The sequence below is a fragment of the Rhodamnia argentea genome, chromosome 8 (genome assembly GCF_020921035.1).
Source record: "Rhodamnia argentea isolate NSW1041297 chromosome 8, ASM2092103v1, whole genome shotgun sequence".
NCBI classification, from domain to species: domain Eukaryota; kingdom Viridiplantae; phylum Streptophyta; class Magnoliopsida; order Myrtales; family Myrtaceae; genus Rhodamnia; species Rhodamnia argentea.
In genome coordinates, this window is record NC_063157.1 from 20,323,410 (window position 1) to 20,345,758 (window position 22,349).

General features: G+C 40.9%; 3 protein-coding genes and 1 non-coding gene across 9 annotated transcripts; 1 reads left to right on the plus strand and 3 right to left on the minus strand.

Moving 5' to 3' along the window:
* Positions 1-46: 46 nt before the first annotated feature.
* Positions 47-5,304, minus strand: LOC115726552. Of its 3 annotated transcripts, XM_048284167.1 has the most exons (5): positions 5,081-5,304; positions 4,752-4,957; positions 2,331-3,723; positions 818-977; positions 47-743 (listed from the first exon to the last, which is right to left on the minus strand). In XM_048284167.1, the coding sequence occupies exons 3-5, from the start codon at positions 3,639-3,641 to the stop codon at positions 118-120; spliced, it is 2,097 nt and encodes a 698-aa protein (XP_048140124.1). In that variant the 5' UTR covers positions 3,642-3,723; positions 4,752-4,957; positions 5,081-5,304; the 3' UTR covers positions 47-117. The 3 variants fall into 3 exon arrangements, with proteins under 3 accessions (XP_048140124.1, XP_030512328.1, XP_030512329.1); XM_030656468.2 differs by having other exon boundaries at positions 4,752-5,304; XM_030656469.2 differs by having other exon boundaries at positions 47-701; positions 4,752-5,303.
* A 905-nt stretch (positions 5,305-6,209) lies between these two features.
* On the minus strand, positions 6,210-6,374 carry LOC115726556. The gene has a single exon (XR_004013568.1). It is a non-coding gene; the product is annotated as a U12 minor spliceosomal RNA (small nuclear RNA).
* A 162-nt stretch (positions 6,375-6,536) lies between these two features.
* On the minus strand, positions 6,537-11,639 carry LOC115726553 (metal tolerance protein 11). 4 transcript variants are annotated; one of them, XM_030656470.2, is made up of 6 exons: positions 11,340-11,639; positions 9,991-10,100; positions 9,625-9,870; positions 8,234-8,314; positions 7,853-8,086; positions 6,537-7,130 (listed from the first exon to the last, which is right to left on the minus strand). In XM_030656470.2, the coding sequence occupies exons 1-6, from the start codon at positions 11,512-11,514 to the stop codon at positions 6,783-6,785; spliced, it is 1,194 nt and encodes a 397-aa protein (XP_030512330.1). In that variant the 5' UTR covers positions 11,515-11,639; the 3' UTR covers positions 6,537-6,782. The 4 variants fall into 4 exon arrangements, with proteins under 4 accessions (XP_030512330.1, XP_048139997.1, XP_030512332.1 ...); XM_048284040.1 differs by having other exon boundaries at positions 9,991-10,177; positions 11,340-11,473; XM_030656472.2 differs by lacking the exon at positions 11,340-11,639 and adding an exon at positions 10,829-11,326.
* A 2,682-nt stretch (positions 11,640-14,321) lies between these two features.
* On the plus strand, positions 14,322-20,532 carry LOC115726545 (protein-tyrosine-phosphatase MKP1). The gene is made up of 3 exons (XM_048283497.1): positions 14,322-17,338; positions 18,373-18,553; positions 20,168-20,532. Exons 1-2 carry the CDS (start codon positions 14,852-14,854, stop codon positions 18,469-18,471), a joined length of 2,586 nt encoding a protein of 861 aa, XP_048139454.1. The 5' UTR covers positions 14,322-14,851; the 3' UTR covers positions 18,472-18,553; positions 20,168-20,532.
* The last annotated feature ends 1,817 nt before the right edge of the window (positions 20,533-22,349 follow it).

Genomic DNA, 22,349 nt, shown 5'->3' on the forward strand with positions numbered 1-22,349 from the left:
CATCAATTACTAGCCTCTCCATCTCTGTAACTATGTCGCTCGCCTATTGTAAGTATTGATTTCCCTCTATTGAAAAAATACAAGCCAAGAATCAAAACAAAGCCTCACAAGCACCATTTACAAGCTGATGACCTCTGCCACGAGCTCATCAATCACTAGCCTCTCTATCTCTACGAGAATAGAATCTGAACAATCTCCTAAATCTAACGACTTAAAATCATTTTCCAGCAGCTGTTCAATCGACTCCTTTCTCAGTTGTCTAACCTGTCTGACTAGAAATTCACAGAGCACTTCCTCAATGGCATCTCTAGTAAGACTGCTCCTAATCCTTGTCGATACAGGAATTCCTTGTGCTGGAACACCCAAAAATGAATGGAGAAATTTTGTCAAGAAAAAGTTTATTTGGTCGAATAGGAGCCTCCTTTCCGACCTTTTCCAAGACTTCTGCTCACCATATCTCTTTTCTAGGGCCTGAAAAACCGAGGGGCTTATCGGGCATTCTAAGGAGTGCCATTTATGAAGGCCAGTCGCGAGATTTGTACCATGAAGACCTGCCTCGATCAAAATATCAACGATATAATGGAAATCGCTACTTTCCTGAACAGCAAACGACCTTGTTAAATCTTCTCTTTCTTTAGATATTTGTGAAGGCCATTCCATGTTATGTCCATCGCCTGACCCAGTTCCATCTGAGCATGCTACCGAAGGCTCCAAATTAAAAAGGTGAAATTGCAGCCCAACACCTACCACAAAATTTTAGAAGTTAAATTATGAAAAAGATTAATGCTACTGAAAAAATGCAGCAAAGTTTACTGACCAAAGAGATCAGCGCTGCTGCTAAATGGAACTTCTTCATGTTCAAGAACTGAATCTGGACTAGGCTGATCAACATCCTCCAAACTCTTGAAGGAGACTGCTTCGATGCTGGAGCAACAAACAGCCATGGAGTCCTCTTCTGTAAATTCAGTTGACATGTCCTGGTCAATTGTCGTAACATTAGCAAACCGTCATAGTACGACATCCAGCAATACCACCAAATAATGAGCAATCAAGACCGGTAAATTTCTGACATTGAAATCTTCAAAAGGCAATGGTTAAACAACTCATGGGAAAAAATGCAAGAAAACATTTAAAAGAGATGATGAAGAAGAAAAATGTGATGTAGAGGTTCAACCCAATGCGAGATGATTGAGCAAAGTTGGCTGAAAATAGTTGACTGCAGTTTAGCACCAAAAGGAGCTCACAAAAAGACAATTCCATTCATGCAAACAGAACTTGCACCCTTCATCTGAAGAGTTGGTCAGTACATGACAACGAACACAGGAAAAAAAAGGACACAAAATCATGAAGCAGAATTTTCTACAGACATCACATTGAATCTGCAAGGAGATTGACTTGGGAGTGGAAAGTGAAATTGACATGAGGAACTAGCTACTCTTTTACTGTTGAAGAATTAAGATTAAAGCAGTGTCCACAAATATGAACTTGAAGGTTTCAAGCATCCAGAAATTAAGTTGCTAGAAGAAGCAAATTAAAGCATGCTGAGAAAATCAGTGTTCCTAGCAATGATTATGTCCACACTAACTTTTGGCTTTTGCAGCATCTAGTGGAGAACAAATTTTATAAAATGAAACTAAGAAATAAGTTCAGCAGTGGATTTGCCAAGAAAACCATCATAACATTTCCAACTCTCTCATTTCCAGATTTTAACCACCAAAGCTACTTTACCAGCTCATTTCTCTGATGTTAGCACTGTCTAGTGGCCTGAACAAAATCACTGTACTCTCAAGACCGGCTAAGGTTTGTAATTTATTGAGCATCAACAATAAATCATTTCATCTACTTCCTGACTCATGAGAATACCCTTTGGGTGTAGGAGTTTTTTTCCTTTTCAAATTATTTCTAATGTTGATAGAGAAAGTGTCAGTTGGCTAAGCTCATAATACTCAGACACCAGGGTTAATGTCTATCAGGCAAAGAAATGGCTGACATGTTAAATTACAAAAAGATATGCCTCTCTACTCTTAATTTCCAACTTGGTCGAACAGTCAAGAAGTCCACAGGAACATTCTTTAAATAATCATCTGTCTGTTTTTCTCCTTTTGCAAAGTCAGCCACCAACATCAAGCACAAGGACATACACTACATACTATCCTATCATTAGTTCACTGACATTCAGAGGCCCGCGGTTATTAAGCGACTTTATGCAACAAACTTGATGTAAAGAGAAATTATAGCAGGATGAACAAAATGAAGTGCAATTCCATGTCCAAAATTAAAATGTAAGAGAACGGACAGCCTAAATTATGCCAACGACAAGTTTGTCAAACCTGTTGAATTGAATTCTCTGAAAGATTAGAGAAGAAATCAATATCTTCAGCCATGGGTGACTTCAGAGCCACAAAATTCTGTTTTGAGTCTCCTGAAAAGAACAACTTATCCGACTCATTCTTCAGTTCCTGCAGGATCACTTTGGGCTCCAATGAGAATGCATTGTTCTTTTCCTGAGCTGACACACAACCTCCACGATTGAGTGCATGCAAAAATCTGGAGTTGTTGCGACGGGATACTGAGTTTCTTAATTTTGAGGAGTCTTTCCAATTGAAATCTTTCTCCCTTGACCTGCTTCGAACCACATCATGTGAAAATTCATGTCCTTTAGACCAGCTGCAACCACTTTTCTTCCTGGTTCTGGGACTTGCAAACATAATAGAAGGTAATGAGGATCTAGAAGTTGGTGATTTTCCGAGCCGCCCAGTTTTCCAACAGTCTCTAGCACTAATTACAGAGAAACTAGTTAAATTCTCAACTGCACCAAACCTCCCTGTGTGATTGCCTGGAGCAGAACCATTGAAATTTCTAAACATAACATTACATTTATGTGTGGAAACCGTTTCCCCAATGGTCCTGCTTCCACCTGCCCAACCAACCTCTTGATTTTCTTTAGTACTCTTCCATGTTTTCGAGATTCTCCTCTCGACCTTTCTAGCCATATATGGTTCTTCTGGAGAAGAGGTCAAAGATTGATTTCTCTTCTTCCTATCTGATGTACTGAGAAAATATGGCATTAACAGCTGAGACTCTCTTGTAGAGGAATCAGAATTTCTGATATCTGCTCCTACCAAGCCTGAATGACCAATCCTCCTCCTGAGATCCATTACTATCTCGTCACCTTTTTCCTTTGAGACTCTTGGCTTCGGTGCAAAAGATTCTACCTCATGACAAAAGTTGTATCTTTGACAAGATAAAGGCCCTTTCTCATCACCTGAATCTGCATGATGACCTTCATTATATCTTAGCGAAGCGAATTTTTGTGCAAAGCTGTCTTCCTCTTTGTAACGTCCTTCTAAAGCACCTTCTCCAGGAGTGCATGCTTCACTGCCCCAATTCAAATGACATCTCAAAGTGTCTGGAAAATTTTCAGTTATGTCATATGATTTTCTTGAAACATCAGCATTAACAAAGTTCTTCCTTGCAACCTTCTCGTCTGAACGCTTCTCTCGCACTGCTATAGAAGCAACTCTCTGGAAGTATTCCTCAGAGAGCACTCTGCATTGTTTCTGGCTAGAATGCTGACTTGGCAGATCCTCCAGCCCCATTAATTTTGCAATAACACTGGGAGGACCAGAGATGGATTCCATTTCTGCCAGTATGTCCTAAGCCCTTCCAAACAGAAACTCCCAAATTCAGCACTATAACCATCTAGAGAATGAGAAGTTTCATCTGCATGGAAATAACATACCAAGAAGATAATCAAAACAACTTTCATATTGTTCATCATCTGCTGTCAATAAATCATCTGCTAACTAATTACTAAGAATAATGAGAAAGGCCACTTGAGCTAGCCTGTGCCAACGAAAATGAACCAATAGAAACTACACACATCATGACTGCCATCATATAAACCTAATTAATTAACAAAACAGAAGCACATACAAGTGTCTAAACCTGTTGCTACTTGTGATGGTGCAAAGTCTAAATGCCTGTTAATACAGAGTAAATACCAAAGTGCTCCAGAACCTACACACAACATGACCGCCATCATAGAAACCTGATTAAGTAACAAAGCAGAAGGACATGCAAGGGTCTAACCCTCTTGCTACTTGTGATTGCGCCATGTCTAAATGCCTATGAATACCAAAAGGGCTCAAGAAAATATAAAAGGAGAAACAAGGAAAGAAATCACGAAACATAAAGAAGCAAACTTTTCAAGCCTAGAAACAGGATAAGTAAGTACAAGGTAGGTATTCGACCACAAAAAAAAAAAAAAAAAAAAAAGCAAGGCAGGTAAATCATATTCCAGACCAATACTAAGGATGCCAATGAAGTAAAGAGTTTCGGAGACCCCCATGGACAATCCTAATTTCCCCAATCAAATTGATCGACACATGCAGGAAACCAAATGATTAGAATAACTCTTTCTGCTAGGCAACTAACCAACAATAAACCCCAATTACTATTCCAGAGGACACTGCACCAAAAAGTGGCATCATCTCAAATAATAGCTCCAGCACCAACCACTCCATAATCATAAAAAGGATACGACATTACTTAAAATGCCACTGAAACACATAATCTCAGTTAAATCCCTACTTGATGGAATTCGTCTTTGACAAGAGCACACGCAAAAACTCAACAATCAACTCTAACCCCATAACCTCGTGCTCAATAGATACCAAAAGAACGAAAAGAGAGAATCTGCACAAGACCAGCAAAAACAACAAACAAAAAAAAAAAAATCAACAACTCACCCTATCTCCGAACTCCTCGGACAGAGAAATCAACTCAGCATTCATTGAGCGACACCCACGCTTTTTTTTCTTGGCCAGAGCAACACCCGTGACCGATTCGGAACACCTCACCTGAAAACACCGAGATCATAAATGCAATTCCAACGGTGAAGGATCACCGAGAGTCGGTACAAAAGGGTGCCAGAAAAGACACGCCGACATGTGATCTGGGGGGAAGCAGTTGGGTCAACTAATCGAGGGCTAGAATAAAAAGGAAACAGCGAGTCAAAAGCGGCTGATGATGTAAGTAAGCTTTTTATTCGGGGCACGTAAAAAAACAGAGTTTTAACCCAAAGCAAAAATCCGATTTTGGAGCGAGCGTCCGATGTGTCGATCGAGGATAACCGAACCCCAGAAACCCAAAAACCAAAAAGACATCGAATTTGCAGTAGAGCTGGGGAAACACAAGCACTAGAGAGAGAGAGACACGATACGACGTCTGTCCTGTGCAAAATGACGGTGAAAGGGCGCGCAAGAATTGCAATGATTGTGCGAGGAGAGAGAGAGAGAGAGAGGTGACATGGGGCGGTTCGATTCGTTTGTCGCTTCTTTCTTCGTAAGAATTTAGAAATACGCGCCAAAAGGGCCGATGTCTGTCTTTAGCGTGTGGGAGTGCGCCCGAAGGAGTTTGCGGCTTTAATTTCTGCTTGTGTTCATTTTCTTTCCCTTTTTTTTTAAAAAGATTCACTTTCTTTTTGACCGGATAATTCTAGAGCGTATTTCGTACGAAATGCTTCTTAAAATTTTCAGGTCAGGTCAAGGTTTTACTGAAACCTACCGTCAAAACCGATTCTTTAATTAACTTTGTCATATCACGATTTCAGGATCGGTTTCAAAATTTAATGATCACCATTTATTACTATAATTTATTGACCACAACTTACATCTAGATACATGAAAAATATGAACCATTAGCAAAGCAAAAGTTTTAGTCATAGATATCACCGAAAATGCAAGTTCGACTAATGGTTCCAAATTGCATAGTCAGAATCGTCTCGCACCTAACAAGATTCGAACATACACTCCCCACAGACACAAAAAGCCACTTAATGCAAAGACGTAAAGAATCCGACCTAAAATGGATTCCTAAAATGTAGACATCGAGAGAAGCACCACTTAACCGCATGCTCAGAGAAGCACCACTTAACCGCATGCTCGGAAAGACGAGATGAGCTCTTCTACGATAAAAAAAATAATTTATCTTCTTTCTTAATTAATTAATCTTTCCATGCTAATTTACCGTCATTCTTAATTAGTTAATCAATTCCTCCATTCCATTGATAAATTTTTCCTTGAAGCCTAAAAAATTCCCGTAGTTCATAATTTTATCCATCGCATTCCTTTTCAGAGATTCCCATCATTTTACGAAAAAGAAACGGGAAGTTGAACTGAAGTATTGGGGATGGGCATAGGCCTTTTGGGAGGCCCGCGCGAGCGAGTTCTGCAAAAGTAAGCAGCGTCTCCGCTCGGCCAGCCTATGGCCCCTCCATAAATTCTTGCGCCAGGAAACCCTAGTTCCACATAAGGCGCTGCGACCGGCTCCCACCGTTCGCTTTGTTTTCCTTACTCATTAGTTTAAGGCGCCTTCCAAGGTTGCCTCACCCTCCCTATTTATATGACCTCACTCCCTCATGACTTGCTCCCCACGGTCGATGTGGGACATCCATTTTTGCTTTGTGACGAAATTCCACGAGCATCGCAAGTACAAACTGGCCTCAGAGGCCAAGGATGGAAAAAAGACTCCAATAGCTTCAAGAAGGGCCTCTTTCATTCCTCTCGGGAAACTATGCCGATCAAATCGAGTGCAGAATTAAACCCGATTTGTCACTATCACGGCTCGAATGCAAACTTATGCTCCAGCATCAGTAATACATCCTATGACAATAGTGCTTGTCGTTCTTCTCCCCGACAGCAAAATCGTTTTGCGGGAGAGGAGGCAGTTACTCATCACGCAAAAAGTAAGAAAGTTATCCCTAGATACGACGGGCGCTGCTACGAGTGCGCTTGCGTGTGCTCTGGCTTGTGGGAGTACTCGTAGTCGAGATGGACGAATGCGCGCTCAATCTCCGGAAGGAGCTCCAGCTTTTCCTGCAGGGATTCCCCGATGTCGTGAGCCTCTTGCAAGGGCATGCTGGCGGGCAGAACGATGTCGACCTCGGCAAAGTAGTGCGACCCGAAAGTGTAAGCCCGGACGGTGTCGATGTTCTTGATCGCCTTGTGATGGTTCCAACACAGATAAGTGAGCTTCTGCAGGAACTCCGGAGCAGCAGCTCTCCCCACGAGGGAGTTCACATTCTCCAACACCGTCATGGACCACGTCCGGATGGTATACAAGGCCAGCTACAAGATACATTCAAAACAGAACCGTGTGAGAGGAGCAGGAACTCATGAAATTTGTTATGGAAGTGGTCAACAGCTACAGCCCAGGACAAAGAAGCAAGCCATGCTGTCAGAGAGAAGTCATGGAAGATCACAAACACCTCAACTAGTTCCCCTCGAGTGAAAGGCCAAGAGAGGTAACTCATCAATGCAAAAGCTCCTATGCTGTGTTCCTTGCCAAGAATCTGGCTACATCACCGTACCATTGTTGGGCATTTTCTCATATCAGGAGCCTAAACCTCGATAATATTTCTAATAATTATGGGTGCCGAACTTTAACTCCCACAAATGCGCTTATCCCCCCGTTTCCCCAAGAGCACTCTGGGTGGGAGGCTCTGTGATTAGAACACAGGATTCGCTGCATCCATCACTAAACCTTTAACTACGTAGCCAACTCCTCGGGAGTTACTTATTAAGAGCATCACTGGCAACTAAAATCAGTATCAAGCATCTAGCTGAGTAAATCACCATTACATGCAGAACCATAGGAAAAATCACCCTTTCAATGTGCATTTCCTCATGACCTCATTAACAACCCAGTACCTTTTTATCCATTCAAAGTTCTAATAAACCAGAGTCTTACTCAGAATCATAACCAAATCACCCTTTCAATGTCAAGGCAAGTGAAACTCTGCAGATTAAAAGGAAAGAAGAAATACCAAACGGAGGGAGATAAGACTTACGATAATAGCCCCAACAGGGTCCATCCAGTCATCAAAATAATTAGCAAGCAGCGCAGCAATCAAGCCAATGACATTAGTGATGACGTCGAAAAAGTGATCCTGGGCATAAGCTTTGACAATCTCATCAGTGAAAGATCGGCAATAGACAACCAGTAACAATTTAACGAGGGTCACTGACAGCATAATGCCCACAACCCATTTCTCTTGCTCTTTTGTCAAATTGAATTCAGCTTCCTGTGCATGACCAAATAATTAGAAACCATTGCAGTCGCAAGAATATATTAAATGGAGTTCAACCCAAGCATCAAATCTAAAGCAAGACTAACTGACTACATCATAGAGAAAGTAATGCACATGACTGTTCATATTAGATCCACATACATCAGACAGAAGCTGGCGCAGTGACTCCAGAATTATCTGCAGACCCAATGTTGCCATAACAGAAGCAAAAACGAGAATACCCTGCACATCGTTTTAAGCCCAGTAAATAAGTGAGAAAGCGATAACCCCATTGGTAACCCAAATAACCAATTAAAATAAGAATTACAGCACATTTAACTGAATTTCTCAAAATGCTTGAAAGCACTATATTCAGGCACGCAAGACATATGTTATCACTGTATACACTTCCGTGGTAAGAAGATCATGGTTTTCCTTGGTTGAAACTAATAGCAGGGAGGCTGTATATATTTCAAGTCACATCACCATAGAGGTATAATCAGAAAGCATGGAGCAAATAAAAGAAATTAACCAGCAGGAATCTCTAAAAGGGCGAATTAAATAGGCCGAAATTCATTCTCAACTCCACAAGCGCCAGTCAGTTCTGTGTGCTACAATATCCACAATGAGTTGGGTGTCGACGACACCAGTCGGGCATATTCTTGATAAACTTGCTAAACAGAGTTCGACAAGGTAACTATGATTGAAATGATTTCTTCTCTTATATGTCAGGTAAAAGGATGTAACCTAGAGAAAAAATGACAGACAAGTATGCACCGTGAATTGAGGAACAACAAAGACAAGATGAAGCTTGATAGCTGACACAAATCCACTGGAAAGCACTCAAGGAAACAGGCACACAAACTAGAAATAGAGGGATAACAGATAATTTAGACAGTGAGCACAGTGAGAAAATGTTGAATAAAGAGAAAATGCTGAACCACTTTCCCAGCAGCTAACTTGAATACCAATACGGATTCTCAAGATGCAGTATGTAAAACGAATACCAGCAGTCTGCAGACTTGGCCTGCTTTAACAAATTGCACGCAATAAATTTGCTTGTATTTTGCATGAGGATAACCAATCCAAAACGGAAGAAAAATCTTAACATAGAAAATTACCTTTCAATGTTAAGTATTACGAAACCCAGGCCAGAAATTGACTCCAATATTCAGTTTCTAGCATGCAAGTCATCTATTTTGGTCATTAGTTGAATCCATTCATGGGTACTTGTGCAAGAATTTCATAAACAGAAGATTGAATACATGAAAAGACCTCACAATCTATACATTCAACTTGACAGATACATTCGTGATAGGTCACAAGGTTGTCAATAAGCATAAAAATGAACATCCTAGAATGAGCAAAGTGGGGAAAAAAAAAGCGAATAGAGTAGAAGAAATGGTGCTGCTGTCATTCCAAATACCAAACAACCTAGTATTGCATGGATAGGTGAGTTGGTGCAAACTAAATCAAAAATCACTCGGAGAGCGATATTGAGAGATTTTAAAAGATGTTTGTATGAGAGAACTAGAGAATAATAATGGACTCACCAATGGTTGCATACGTCTCTTTCCTATAGGATATCGATACGGGTTAGGCGTTTGCATGGAGAATGCAGTGAACCACAAGATAAATCCAGACAAAAGATCGAGAAGAGAGTCCAGTGTGGATGCAATTATGGCTAACGAACCACTTCGAATAGATGCATAAACTTTAGCAGCAAAAAGAAACATGTTCGCAACATTTGATATTCTAATGGCAAATGTTTCCCTTTTAGCCAACTTCTCACGCTCTTCCTGCAAGCAAGATTTTTGTTATGTTAGTACAGGATATCGCACTGCAAGCACTTATTCTGAGAATAAGAGAGAGACAGATTTTCTTGGATAATAATTAAAGTATGATCATACAACATCGACCTTTGATATTCCAGGAACGAAACCACGCTCAGCTAGCGCATCCATTTCGTTAAATCCCTCAAGCATTTCTACCTGCTGCTGATAGTACTCGGCCACATTATCTTCAGGACCTGAAGCCACCGATCATCATGTTACAGGAAGAACTAAAGTTGGACCATTGTGCAACCCGAAACTGCATAATGGCTATCTATAGAAGCTTAAACGATCTCTGTAAATTTTCACATCTTTGGACCATGAAATACGTACACGACTATAGACATTTGATAGATATGTGAAATTGGACACTTACTGCAGCATCTGGACCAAATTAATTTGCTGCAACCAAAATTCTGAAATTGCAAAGCAACAAAGGATGCTTGCTGCATCGTCTAGCAAGCAAGTACTTTTTGCACATCTATAATTTCTCTAGCAGTGAATGGCGGTTCTAACAAGCCAACCCCATAGCGTACAAACAAAAACGAACGGATATCAAGCAATTATTCCCGTTCTATAATTGTGACCTATATGTCAGTGCTCTCGAAATCTTTTCTTCCTCCTCTGATCTCCCAAAAAAGTGAATAATGCCAAAACCTCATTAGGGTCATTTTGGTAAAACTCCGCAGAAAACAGTAGAGATCGTACAATTCATGAACGATTCCCTTCATTCCACAACTTCAGACCACATCAGAATGAAGTAAAGGGCAAGAAAACAAGCCCAAGGGCCACAGCACCCAGTTCAACAATGTTGATTGAAACAAGCAGGCGCATTCACGCATGTACATATGCCTCTTGACAAGGATTATAATCTATCAAAAAATCGAGAGAAAATATCCAAACGAGAACTCATCGAGGAACTAACCTTCCATCCACCTCTAACAAATCAAGCCTCGGCCGCAAGAACACAGATTTTTACTCAAGACGCACACTTCACTAAAGACCAGCTCCTCCTCCTTGAACTGAACCACCAACCTTATGACAGAAAACTACGAAGTTGACCCAGGGAAATTCCATGTCCACCAACTCTATTAGAAAAACACCCAGTAACCAAGAACAAAAGGGCAAATTCATCCCACCAATAGACCTTATATTAAGTATAATATCCAACACTATACATAGAAAGGCACCCTAGCACACCCACTTAGATCTACTTAATCTTCTGATAGAAACCGGAACTTTATACAACTCAAAAAAAGGAGAACCGCAGAAACTAGTACTAAAACAGGCCAATCCAACAATTTGTAGAAATGCTCAGATGCTTTGCAATTATCAACCATCAACAACGCATCAATAAAGGACGCGCACAGCATATCATATTTGGCTATTCCAAAAGCTCCGAAGGACGATTGCGACAAGGAATAATGCGATGCTACCTAAAACCCCGAGGCAATAGTCATGGAGACCGACGGTTTGCTTCCTCTTGTTCTCCGTGTGCTCCGACGACAACTGAAAACCGTCGAAGTTCAGCCGCCACGACCGGTCGGCGCCGTCCGGCTGCGGCGAGAGCAGGCGCTCCGCGTCGTGATCGGGCGTCGACGGCTCCACCATTCCCGATTCTCTGCAACGAAGCGGGGAGAGATTCTTCGGGCGAACATAGGAAAGGAAAGCGAAGATGCGGGAGGGACCGAGGATGGCACGTGAAGTCAATTTTGAACATTAGTGGGGCCCATCTTGGGGGAGACCAGAGCTTCCTTGCGAGTATAGGTACGAACATTATATGTTTTGAGTGCTGAAAAAATAAAAAAGAATTCGCGAATCCGCGAGCTCGATTCACGTACGTTTGACTTGAGCTAAAATTGCACGGGTCTGACTAGTGTCGTGCATGCCACGTCGGTCGATGTGCGTTGAGCATATCACCAACGACCGAAATCGGGCAACTAAGGAAAAAATTCGCGAGCGCACAAGTTCAATTTACTTTCATTTTCGCTAAAATTGCACGGGTCACAAGAGTGTTGAACTCGCCCAACTTTCGGTGAACGGATTGCGATTGTCATGCGTTAAGCGGACGATCGAGAATCAAGAAAAGGAACGATCTGAGCGTTCGATCCCGGGTTCCCGTAATTGACGGCAAGAGAATTTGAGCAAAGAGTTTGGTTTCTAGTGCATTGAACCTAATGCAAAAGGCACGTGAAAGTAAAGATAGAGTGCGATTACAAAAAGATAAAGTTTGAAGTAACGATTATAACGCTTGAAGAAAAATAATTCCTTCCGTTTATTTCGCAAAAGATAAATTATTTGAAGAACATTTTCATAAAAATAATTATTTGTATCGCTTAAAATAATTAATTAATAAAAAATATTTTCATTGTGAATAATAATTTATATTTAAATATTTTGATAAAAATATTTTTTGTTTATTTTTTTTAAATGTAATATAAACTAATGGAACCTAACATGCAAGACCTATCCACTCACCTTGTTATTGTCAACGAACTTCATCTGAAAATGTATAGTCACTGATGTTGACTGACGAAATCACCGGTCAACTTTTTGAATTTCAGTCATTTTTCAAGCTCACATCGGATGCAATTGGATGCTATTTTTACATAATTCTCATTTTTTTTCAATCAAATGAACCGCTGTGTTTTTGCCCTTTTCGAATTTTATGACAAAAAAATTTCACCCTCCCCTTGTGGGGGCATTACTTCTAAATCGGCGATAATAATTTCTGATTTATGTAATTCTTTTTTAAAGTTAAATTGTCTTTTCGTCTCTAGCCAAATGCAAACAAAATTGGAAAGTAAATAAGAAATATCGAATTAAAGTCGTTCTAGAAATCGATAAACAAATGACCCTAAATAGAGATGATCGGAACCATTGACCCCCCTAATATTGCCATTTTATTGGAGCTAAAATCTCATTGGCAGGAGAAATGTCAAGCATGCCATGTTACTTGTCGCTTGACTTCAACGAATCGAAAATTTCAACACAATTGTGGTCCTTGCTCATTCGACGGATGCCTAACTATTGAGAAAAGAAGACGAACACGGCCATAATTATCGAAATTGTTCAATACTAGCTAAAAAGGGCACATGAGAATGTGTTTATCAGAACTGGGAAAAGAAAATCTTCACTTTAAACAAGCAACACGAAAAAAGAAAAAGAAAAAATGTGAGTGCGAAACTATAAAAGGACCAAATATTGACACGCGAATTTTAAAATATAGTTTAAGTTTTGGCGGGGAAAAAAAGGTACATTGTGTTTTTATTCAAGTCCAAACAGAGATTTAAAATAAATATGAAAGTTTCTCCACAAAATTATTGGGCCTAATTTGGCCCAAAATTGAAAACGCTTGCCTAAGGCCCACGAAAAATTTGGTCTGGGCCTTGTTTGCTTCTGTAGGCCTAGGAAAGCCCAAGTGGCTGTCACGTTCATGATCAGGGTATGTGTAAAAGTTTTAAGTTTACATAATTGACTTTATTTGGTGAAAATTAGCATGCTGTGAACTTTTTTAGTAAATAAAGAGATAGTTTTTATGTTAATTAGCACACTAATTTACATATTGCCGTCGCACGAATATTAAGAAAATGACTAATTAGACAAGAAAAGAAATTCAGAATTTTATGTAGGATTTGTTAGGTCGCTAGTGATCTTGATTGACATCGATCAAAATGTGTGAAACGAGCTATTTCTCTATATTGCGCAATAATTCATACAAGCTTTCTAATTCACGTGGTAAAAGTGACTGGTATTGAAATTGGAAGTTTTTGCCTAATCTCCTCTACAAATTAAAATCCTTGCTATATTTAAAATGGATTACCCTAACTGATTGCCATATTGTAAAAAACTCCAACCTGATATACTTACGACGCATTTATCACAAATTAATTTTTGTGTCATAAAAAGCGGTACAATAGTATGTGGAAAACAACTTGGATAATCGGCGTGTGACATGGATCCGACATAGAAACTCAATATTAAATGGGTCCCCTAAAAAAAAAAAGACTACCTAATCCAAAGAAAATGGCTAACATTGAGAAATCTGTTAATTTTGTCCTAAAGTCTCCCTAACATTTTGAAATCCATTAAAATCCTAATTTTGTCATAGCACTATGGTATATTTATTATAAGTATACAGTTTGAGTTTTTCTTTTAGAGGCGAAAATCGGTTTGGGACAAATGCAGAATGGGGATACTGATTTAAGATTTGTCGCGATGCAACAATTTAATTTGCCTATATATGTCATAGACATACCGAGTTTAATATTGTTTTAATGTATGCTTTTTTTTTTGGGCAATTAGGCCCTAGAAATTGTCGGAATTCACGAACCCATGCAAAGAGAAATTAATCTTTAAAAACATAAAAACAAAATCAAGTCGGAAAAATACTGTTACTGTCTCTTCCTTCTCTCTCTCTCTCTCTCTCCTCTGCATCTTCTTTTTCCCTCTCTTTCCTCGACTCTCTCTCTCTCTCTACCTCTTGCCCACACTCTCACATCTCAGTCCCAGCTCCTCCCTTCTCTCTCGCCCGCTCCGTTTACAAATCGACGAAACCCTAAATCTCTGGATCTCTCTCACCTCGCCGCCTCCCGGTCTCGTCCCACCGCCTTCCTCAGTGGCTCGCGTGAGGTTCTAGGCTCCGAATTCGCTGCCTATACCCCCAAATCTCCGGGGCTCCAGATTCGCCTCCGCCTTCCGCGAAATTGAGGGTGCGCGCATCACTGGTTGTACGTTCAATCTTCCGCTTTTGCGCTTGATTTTGGTTCTCGCCGATGTTTGATTCGGTTATACCCTTGTCGCTGATCTGATATGGGGTTCTGAGTTGTTGGATTCACCACCACCGCCACCATGTTCACTTGACTACGGCGTAGGGGTGGGGAAGGAATTAGGGTTTCGATCGTTTTTGGGTTTTGCGCGAACCCTAGGCTAGGAGTCTGAGTTGAGCATGGTGGGTAAGGAGGAGTCCACCGTTAATCCTCTAGCTCCATGCCATATGCCCACTGCCCTTAAGACCTTCTGGCGTTCGGCGTCCTGGTCGTCTTCTCGTACTGCGCAGCAGAACCCTGGTGAAGAAGCTAATAATTGCTCGGATTCAAATGGGAACGGTGGTCAGAACCGTCGTTTTCCTGCCCCTTTAACCCCGCGTTCCCAGCATAATTCCAAGGCAAGGTCATGTTTGCCGCCATTGCAGCCTTTGTCTATCACCCGACGGAGCTTAGATGAGTGGCCAAAAGCAGGATCTGACGATGTTGGTGAATGGCCACAGCCACCTACACCCAGCGGGAACAGAGGCGGGGAGAGGTTGAAGCTTGATATGTCTGCGATTCAGCGGAACCCTGATAAGAATGGTGGGTTAGTGAAGAGGGAAAAGATAGCATTCTTCGACAAAGAGTGTTCTAAGGTAGCTGAACACATATATCTTGGTGGGGATGCAGTGGCTAAAGACAGGGATATACTAAAGAGGAATGGAATCACGCATGTCCTGAACTGCGTGGGCTTTGTTTGCCCTGAGTATTTCAAAGCGGATTTTGTTTATAGAACTTTGTGGTTGCAGGATAGTCCATCGGAAGATATTACTAGCATTCTCTACGATGTCTTCGATTATTTTGAGGATGTTAGGGAAGAACGTGGGAGGGTTTTTGTGCACTGTTGTCAAGGCGTCTCCAGGTCAACATCTCTGGTGATAGCATATCTTATGTGGAGAGAGGGGCGGAGTTTTGATGATGCATTTCAGTTTGTGAAGGCTGCAAGAGGGATAGCTGATCCTAACATGGGTTTTGCTTGTCAGTTGTTGCAGTGTCAAAAAAGAGTTCATGCTTTTCCTTTGAGTCCAAGCTCATTGCTTAGGATGTACAGAATTGCGCCACATTCGTCCTATGATCCCTTGCATCTGGTTCCTAAAATGTTGACCGATCCTTCTCCTGCGGCACTAGATTCCAGAGGAGCTTTCATTGTACAGGTACCTTCGTCAATTTACGTGTGGATCGGAAGGGAATGTGAAGGCATAATGGAAAGGGATGCTAGGGCGGCTGTTTGTCAGATTATGAGGTATGAAAGAGTTCATGGTCCAGTGGTTGTGATCCGGGAAGGAGAAGAACCATCATACTACTGGGATGCTTTCTCTAACCTCTTACCTTTGATGGATAAATCTGGCAATGGAGTGCCTGATAAGGAATTAATTGCCAGGAAAACATCCTCAGGGCGGAGAAAGGTGGATTTGTATGATGTAGATTTTGAAATTTTCAAGAAAGTAATAAAGGGGGGAGTTGTGCCTCCCTTTGCATCATCTGAAAATGAGGATGAAACCCATCTTCCTGCTAGAGAAAGCAGTTGGAGTGTGTTGAGACGCAAATTTGCCCCCAGTAATATGAAGGATTTCGTGTCAGCTCCTAAGATTACCCTGCCCAGGGTTTTCTCTGAGTCTATGATGGTTGTACATTCTCCTGTGAACTGTTCACCTGCATCATCGACTTCATCATCGTCATCATCGTCATCTCCTCCTTATCTTTCTCCAGATTCCCTCTCTTCCGATTCGAGCACGAGCTCGACGTACTTCTCCGAATCATCTCAAGATTCACCCTCAACAGCTTCCTGTTCACTTCCCGTATCATCGACCCTATCTAACTTCTCTAATTTGTCTCTCCATCGTTCAATAACAATTTCTCAGCCTATGTCACAGAATCAGGATTTTATTGACATCAATTTTCCTTCGAGGCGACACCCTCAGTCAGTCACTTCACCAGTTAAGAAAGTCTCACCCTCGCTTGCTGAACGCAGAGGTAGCGCATCTAGGACTCTAAAGCTACCAGTTGGGAAAGATAAACTAACACAGGTTCCATCCATTGCTGTTCCCCCACAAGAAAATGGGGTATGGGCAAATGGCGATTCTTGTTCATCACTTGAACTGGTTCCTGACAGAGAAAATGTTGTAGGAACAGGGGATAGTATGAAAACCAGGGAGAGGCATCTGGTTCCAATAGGCAAGTTTCAGAAGCCTTGTCCAGTTGCTAGTGATCTACCTTCCAACAAAGTTGCTGGCATCCGAGCACAGAGTTGTTTAGGAAGAAGTGGAGAACTAGAAGAAGTTGGTGTTGCTTCTGTCTCAAGGGAAATTGATCAGAGTGACTTAGAATGTAATGGAAAAGTGCGACCCCTCATATATTGTTGGCCTAGTTTAGAAGAAGTTGCGCCTTTTGGTGGGAGTGATTTGAATTCAGGAGGTGTTTTTGCTATTTATTGTCCCGCTACATTTTTGAAACAGTCAAAGGAGGGGATTCTATACTTTTGGCTAGGAAGGTCCTTTAATTGCGATGAAAGCAAAACTCCAGTAAAAAGAAGCAGAGATCTAGTTAATGTAGAGAAGATTGACTGGAACCAAGTTGCACATGATTTTCTTTTAGAGAAAAGCCTTCCGAAGGAAACCAAAATTGAGGTATGCATTTTATGACAAAGCTCTTTATCATTTATCTGTGATCTATCGAATGCCTTGTGTGAGTTGGGTGTGCTTTATTGTAAAGATTCCTAAAATTAATGTGTTTGAATGAAACTGTTCTAAAATTTCCTATTCTTTCATGTATTTTCTTGGGTTTGACATGTTTTTGATGATTTTAGTTCTTTGGGAGGCATTTATCCTGTCTTCTTCAATTTCTATCAATCATTCCTGCTAAGAAAATGTTTATGACCAAATCGAACATGATCATATGTTTATGACCAAATCGGACATGCTCATTCAGCATAGAAGCTCCTTGAAGATCGCATCGGTTTGACGCTTTAGTTGACAATTAACTTGGCACATAGGACTTTAGTCGAGTTCACAATGTTATACAGTGGATCTGCAGGACCAAAGGTGTGCTTACTGGGTTTTGTGGAGTATTTTATTGTATATGACATATTTTTATTTCTTGGGCTAGCATTTGTCCTGTCTTCAATTTCTATCAGTAGTTAAGAAAATGTTCTCGATCCTATCTGATATGTCAATCAAATAGAAGCTACTTGTAGGCAGCCTCATTGTGGCTGTTTTTTTTTTTTGGTAAGGAGCCTCATGTGGCTGTTAATGCCTTAAATTAACTATTATCGGGAAAGTGAAATAAACTTTGCGTACTGTATCAGGGACTTCATATTTGTCTTTGTGGTAATATGTTGGATAACTGGGCAAGATGAAGAAACAAGTGGGTTACTTGGTGAATCTATGTTGCGCGATCCTGGGTATTAAGAAATACTCATTACCGGATTGGCATGTGTTTACCTTTTCAATAATGAGCCATGTTCATGTAATTGTCTCGTGTGGAGTTTAAGCCTATCTTTGCACACTGATGGATATGTTCAATTTGCATTCTCACTGTTGTTCTAGGATATGCCTTCTTTTCATGAGTTCTTCCGGTGGACTGTTTGATTATAGCAGTTAAAGCATTTGGTAAAACTGTTTTGCTTCCTAAATGTATTCTTATGCCGAATGCTCGTCAACAGATTCTTATAGAAGATCAAGAACCTGAGGAATTCCTTGCAATTATGAGATTGGTCAGGAACAGTGAACTTCGGAAGGGACCAAGTAATCAAGTAGCTTAGCAACCAAAGCAGCGTCTTCCATCAAGTGGCTTTTTTTTAATGTCAACCTGCACAGCTGCCTGCTCTTACAGTTGTCTTAGAGGTGATGATTTAAATTTTTGAGTAATTCTCCTATCTAATCATATGAATTAGAAAGCATTCAGGGTTAGCAACCCAACTCTATGTAATTTCGTAGTAATCATGATTAGACTATAAGATTTGACTAAGATAACCTCGTGGTTTCCTCCAACTCTTAATAATAGAAACTCTTGAACATGGCGTGGAACTGTTGAATTGCATGTGCGTGGAGTTAGAAGAGCACGAGTTTACGTTGTATGTTGCATTTGTAAAGGCTTAGCAATCATATTTTTTACCGTTTGTTTTGATAACTAAGCACTTTATGGAAATATAACCAAATTCAGACTGAGTACACAAGAAGTCCACATCTGAAAGTAACAACTAACCAGAAAACAAGAAGACATTGTGAAAAAAACTGAACAAATAGAAAAAAGGTAGTCCACTCCATACCTGGTTTAGAACAAGGCTCTTCAGCTTTTGATGATTCAGTTCCAATAATATTGTGTCTCTGTTTTTCAAGGGATAAGTTCCGTACGAGAGAAAAAGGGAGATCTTTCCATAATTTCTTTGTGAATATGAATCTTCTACGCTATTTGCAGCTAGCATTAAGTTCTGTTGTATTCTTCAGCATGGCCCAGTCGTTTCTGCTTTTTGACCCAATTCCAAATAGCCAAAGCATCTTTTACGGTGAATAAGAAGATAATCAACAGATTAACCCGAATTTTTGCACATGTAAGCCCTATGCACGATGACTATTCTGTAAAGTCAGTTATCACCAATAAGATGCTTACCATGTGTAGTAATCAAAGCAAAGAATGCTACTTAACTTTTTTAAGAGCTTTAACTTTTTGAACTTGTTTAAGGAGAAAGTTGGGAATTGAATGACAAAACAAGGCATGACAGAAGGATTTGCCATAAATAGCAAGATAATAGTTAATGTGGAAACTTTGCACGCACTCTGGAGTTTCTGCATGGATGCATTTTCTGTTATGATCCCTGAGAACAAGTGAGAAGGAAACTTATGTTTCATCTGATTGGTAAATCATCTTTTGGTGTCTTTGGATGATTTTCATGATTTAAGTGTACGACCTGTATTGTTGTGACCGTTTTTGAGAGTACTGTTTAAAACTGACTGATTTGTCAAACAAGAACATGGGCTTTTTCCTTTCCTTTACAAAGTTCGAGATACTTGCTAGTGTGTTGGGTTGGCACTAGGTTTTGTAAACAAGTATACTTACCTTGTCTTTAGCATTACTTGAAGTTCCATTTTTTCTCATGCTATGATCAGATCCTGAAAGTCGAGTGGATACATGATAGCTTGATGATGTCAGGCATTCTATTACTATTTCAACATTAGGTAGTACTTTAAAGCAAATCCAGTGCGCTAGCTTGGTTAGAGTCTTCCATTTTGTATATTATTTGTTCTTATGTTGATGAGAAATGTCGTGGCAATAGGAAAAAGAACTTTTTAGCTTGCTAAATCTGAAAGTCAAAAGTGAAGTATTCACAATTGAAGCAGATAATTAGCAAACGGGTTTGGAAGGGAAATTTCCTTTGTGCAGGGCAGCTCTCCCTGCATAGTTGCAGAGCATTGTTGCAATATTCTGACTCTCCATGTCTTCCTGTGGTACTTTTGCAGGAGCGTTGGTCTTTATTCTTCAAGGCATTCTCCTTGTTGTACATTGCGGTGACAGTGTTGGCTGTCAAAACTTCTCGCTGGAGAGGGAAGTGACCTGGAACTTGTATATTCATTGCTTTCAGGAATAGATACAGATGTTTCCATGCAAAGATGCACTGTCTCTATATCATCTCATTTTTCTTTTGCTAGAAGCAGCCCGAGTATTATCACCTCTGCATTCTCGTAGTTGTAACTCGTGGCATACAAATGCAAGTGATACAAGTCTTGCATTGGCAACAGTCTAGAGGGGGAAGAATTCAGTAGCCCTCTTGCCCATCTTACTGGTGGTCCAGTTGTTAATAACCGATCCATCAGAAACTGTGTTCGCAAGTAGATCTAAGCTCTAGAGATCCCCCTTGTCGATCTTAGGGGGGTCCTTGGTGGGAACTGGGAAGTGATGAAGATCGGTGATGGTTGGCCAACCCCATGTATACAATTTCTACTTCGATCTGATGTACGCTATTTTAAAGCATGACCGAGTGGTCATAATGATAGAGTAGACTTTGATGTCACGGATCATGCAGATCACACGTTCCCAGAACACGAAATGTTTGGACATTGCCAATACATCAAAATTGCAAGTATATATCAAAGTTAGGATAGCTTGGCTGGATAAATAATTTCAAAAGTGAAAACACAAAACCCAGTGGGTACTAATATAGCGGAAAAGTGTTAGAAAAGTTATAAATCTATTGCATTTGTTTCTTTTTAGTCTTAAATCTTTTAATTGTGTCAATTTAGTATTAAATCTTTTGACCTAGAGCAAATTCAGTCATTCCGATTATTTGTTATCAAATATTGTTGGCATGGATGCTAGACGGCCTACGTGACATGACCGGTACCTGCGTGAACATTTTCTAATAATATGTTTGTAACTTTTGAATTTTCTTTGTTTCTTTTTTTTTTCTTTTTTTGTCCTCTTTCCTTTGGTGGGAGGAGAGCGAGGGTTGACCTCGCCCTGGCCCAAGTGATGCTAGCCTCGCCCAAGCGATGTCGACCTCGTCGTGAGTCGCTTGGGCTAGGGCAGCAATGCTTGGGCCAGGGCGAGGCCCACCCTTGCCCGGGCCATGTCGGGCTAGGGCGAACGCCGGCAAGGCCGATCGTCCCTTGTGGCTAGTGAGTGCCATTTGGGCCCGTGGGCCCGGAACCGGCCCGTTGACCGGGCCCACGGTTCCCGGAAACGCGGAACCGGCCCGGAACCGGCGGTTCCGGCCGGTTCCGAACCGCAAAAAAAAAAAAAAAAAAAGATGGTGGGCCGGGGCGGAGAGCCGTTGGGCTCTCGCCCCGGCCCCCCCTCTCCCCCCGTGCCCGCTTTGGGCCGTTGTTAACGTGCAACGGCCAAATTGGCGTTGTTAGCCAATTTGGCCGTTGCTTTTCATTTTTTAAAAAAAAATAATAAAAAAAAAATGATTCTTGCCTATAAATACATATGCTTCCCCTTTCATTTTTGTCACAAATTCTCTCGAACAATCTTTCGAATTCTCTCCGAAATCCTCTCAAATCGCTCAAATTCTCCCAATTCTCTCAATCCCGATCAATTCTCTCAAAAAATGGCAAGTGGAAGCGTAAATGCCGACAAGGGCAAGATGGCTATGGGAGATTCCGACTATCCCTTTCATGAATACGATCCTCGTGAGTATGCAAGTTGGGAAGACGACGACGATAATATTAACTATGTCCCGATTCCGAACGTCGAGCACATCCCAACACAAGAAAGTCTTCATCCTCCCACCGGTGTCGAAGAAACGTCAACGGCAAATGAGCCGGAACGGAAGGGCCGAGATAATACATCGGACTTGTGGCTACACTTCGACAAGGTACGTGATGAAGTCGAAGGTAAGTATAATGTAAAATGTAAATATTGTTCGCAAACTTATAAATTCACGAAAGGAGACGGTTACGGAACATTCCGTCGGCATTTGACGAAAAAACATCCAACGCAAGCGGGGATCGACAATACGCAACAACAAATTTCCGGGTACGTCACTTCTAAGCCTCATCCTTTATTTCGTTTCACTCAAGCACTTTATAAACAAACATTAGGTGAATATGTTGCCCTTGATCATGCTCCGTTTAATACTTGGTGAAAATTTTAATATGAAATATTTGATAAATACTTGCGTTGGTTTCGCAAGCGCCAACT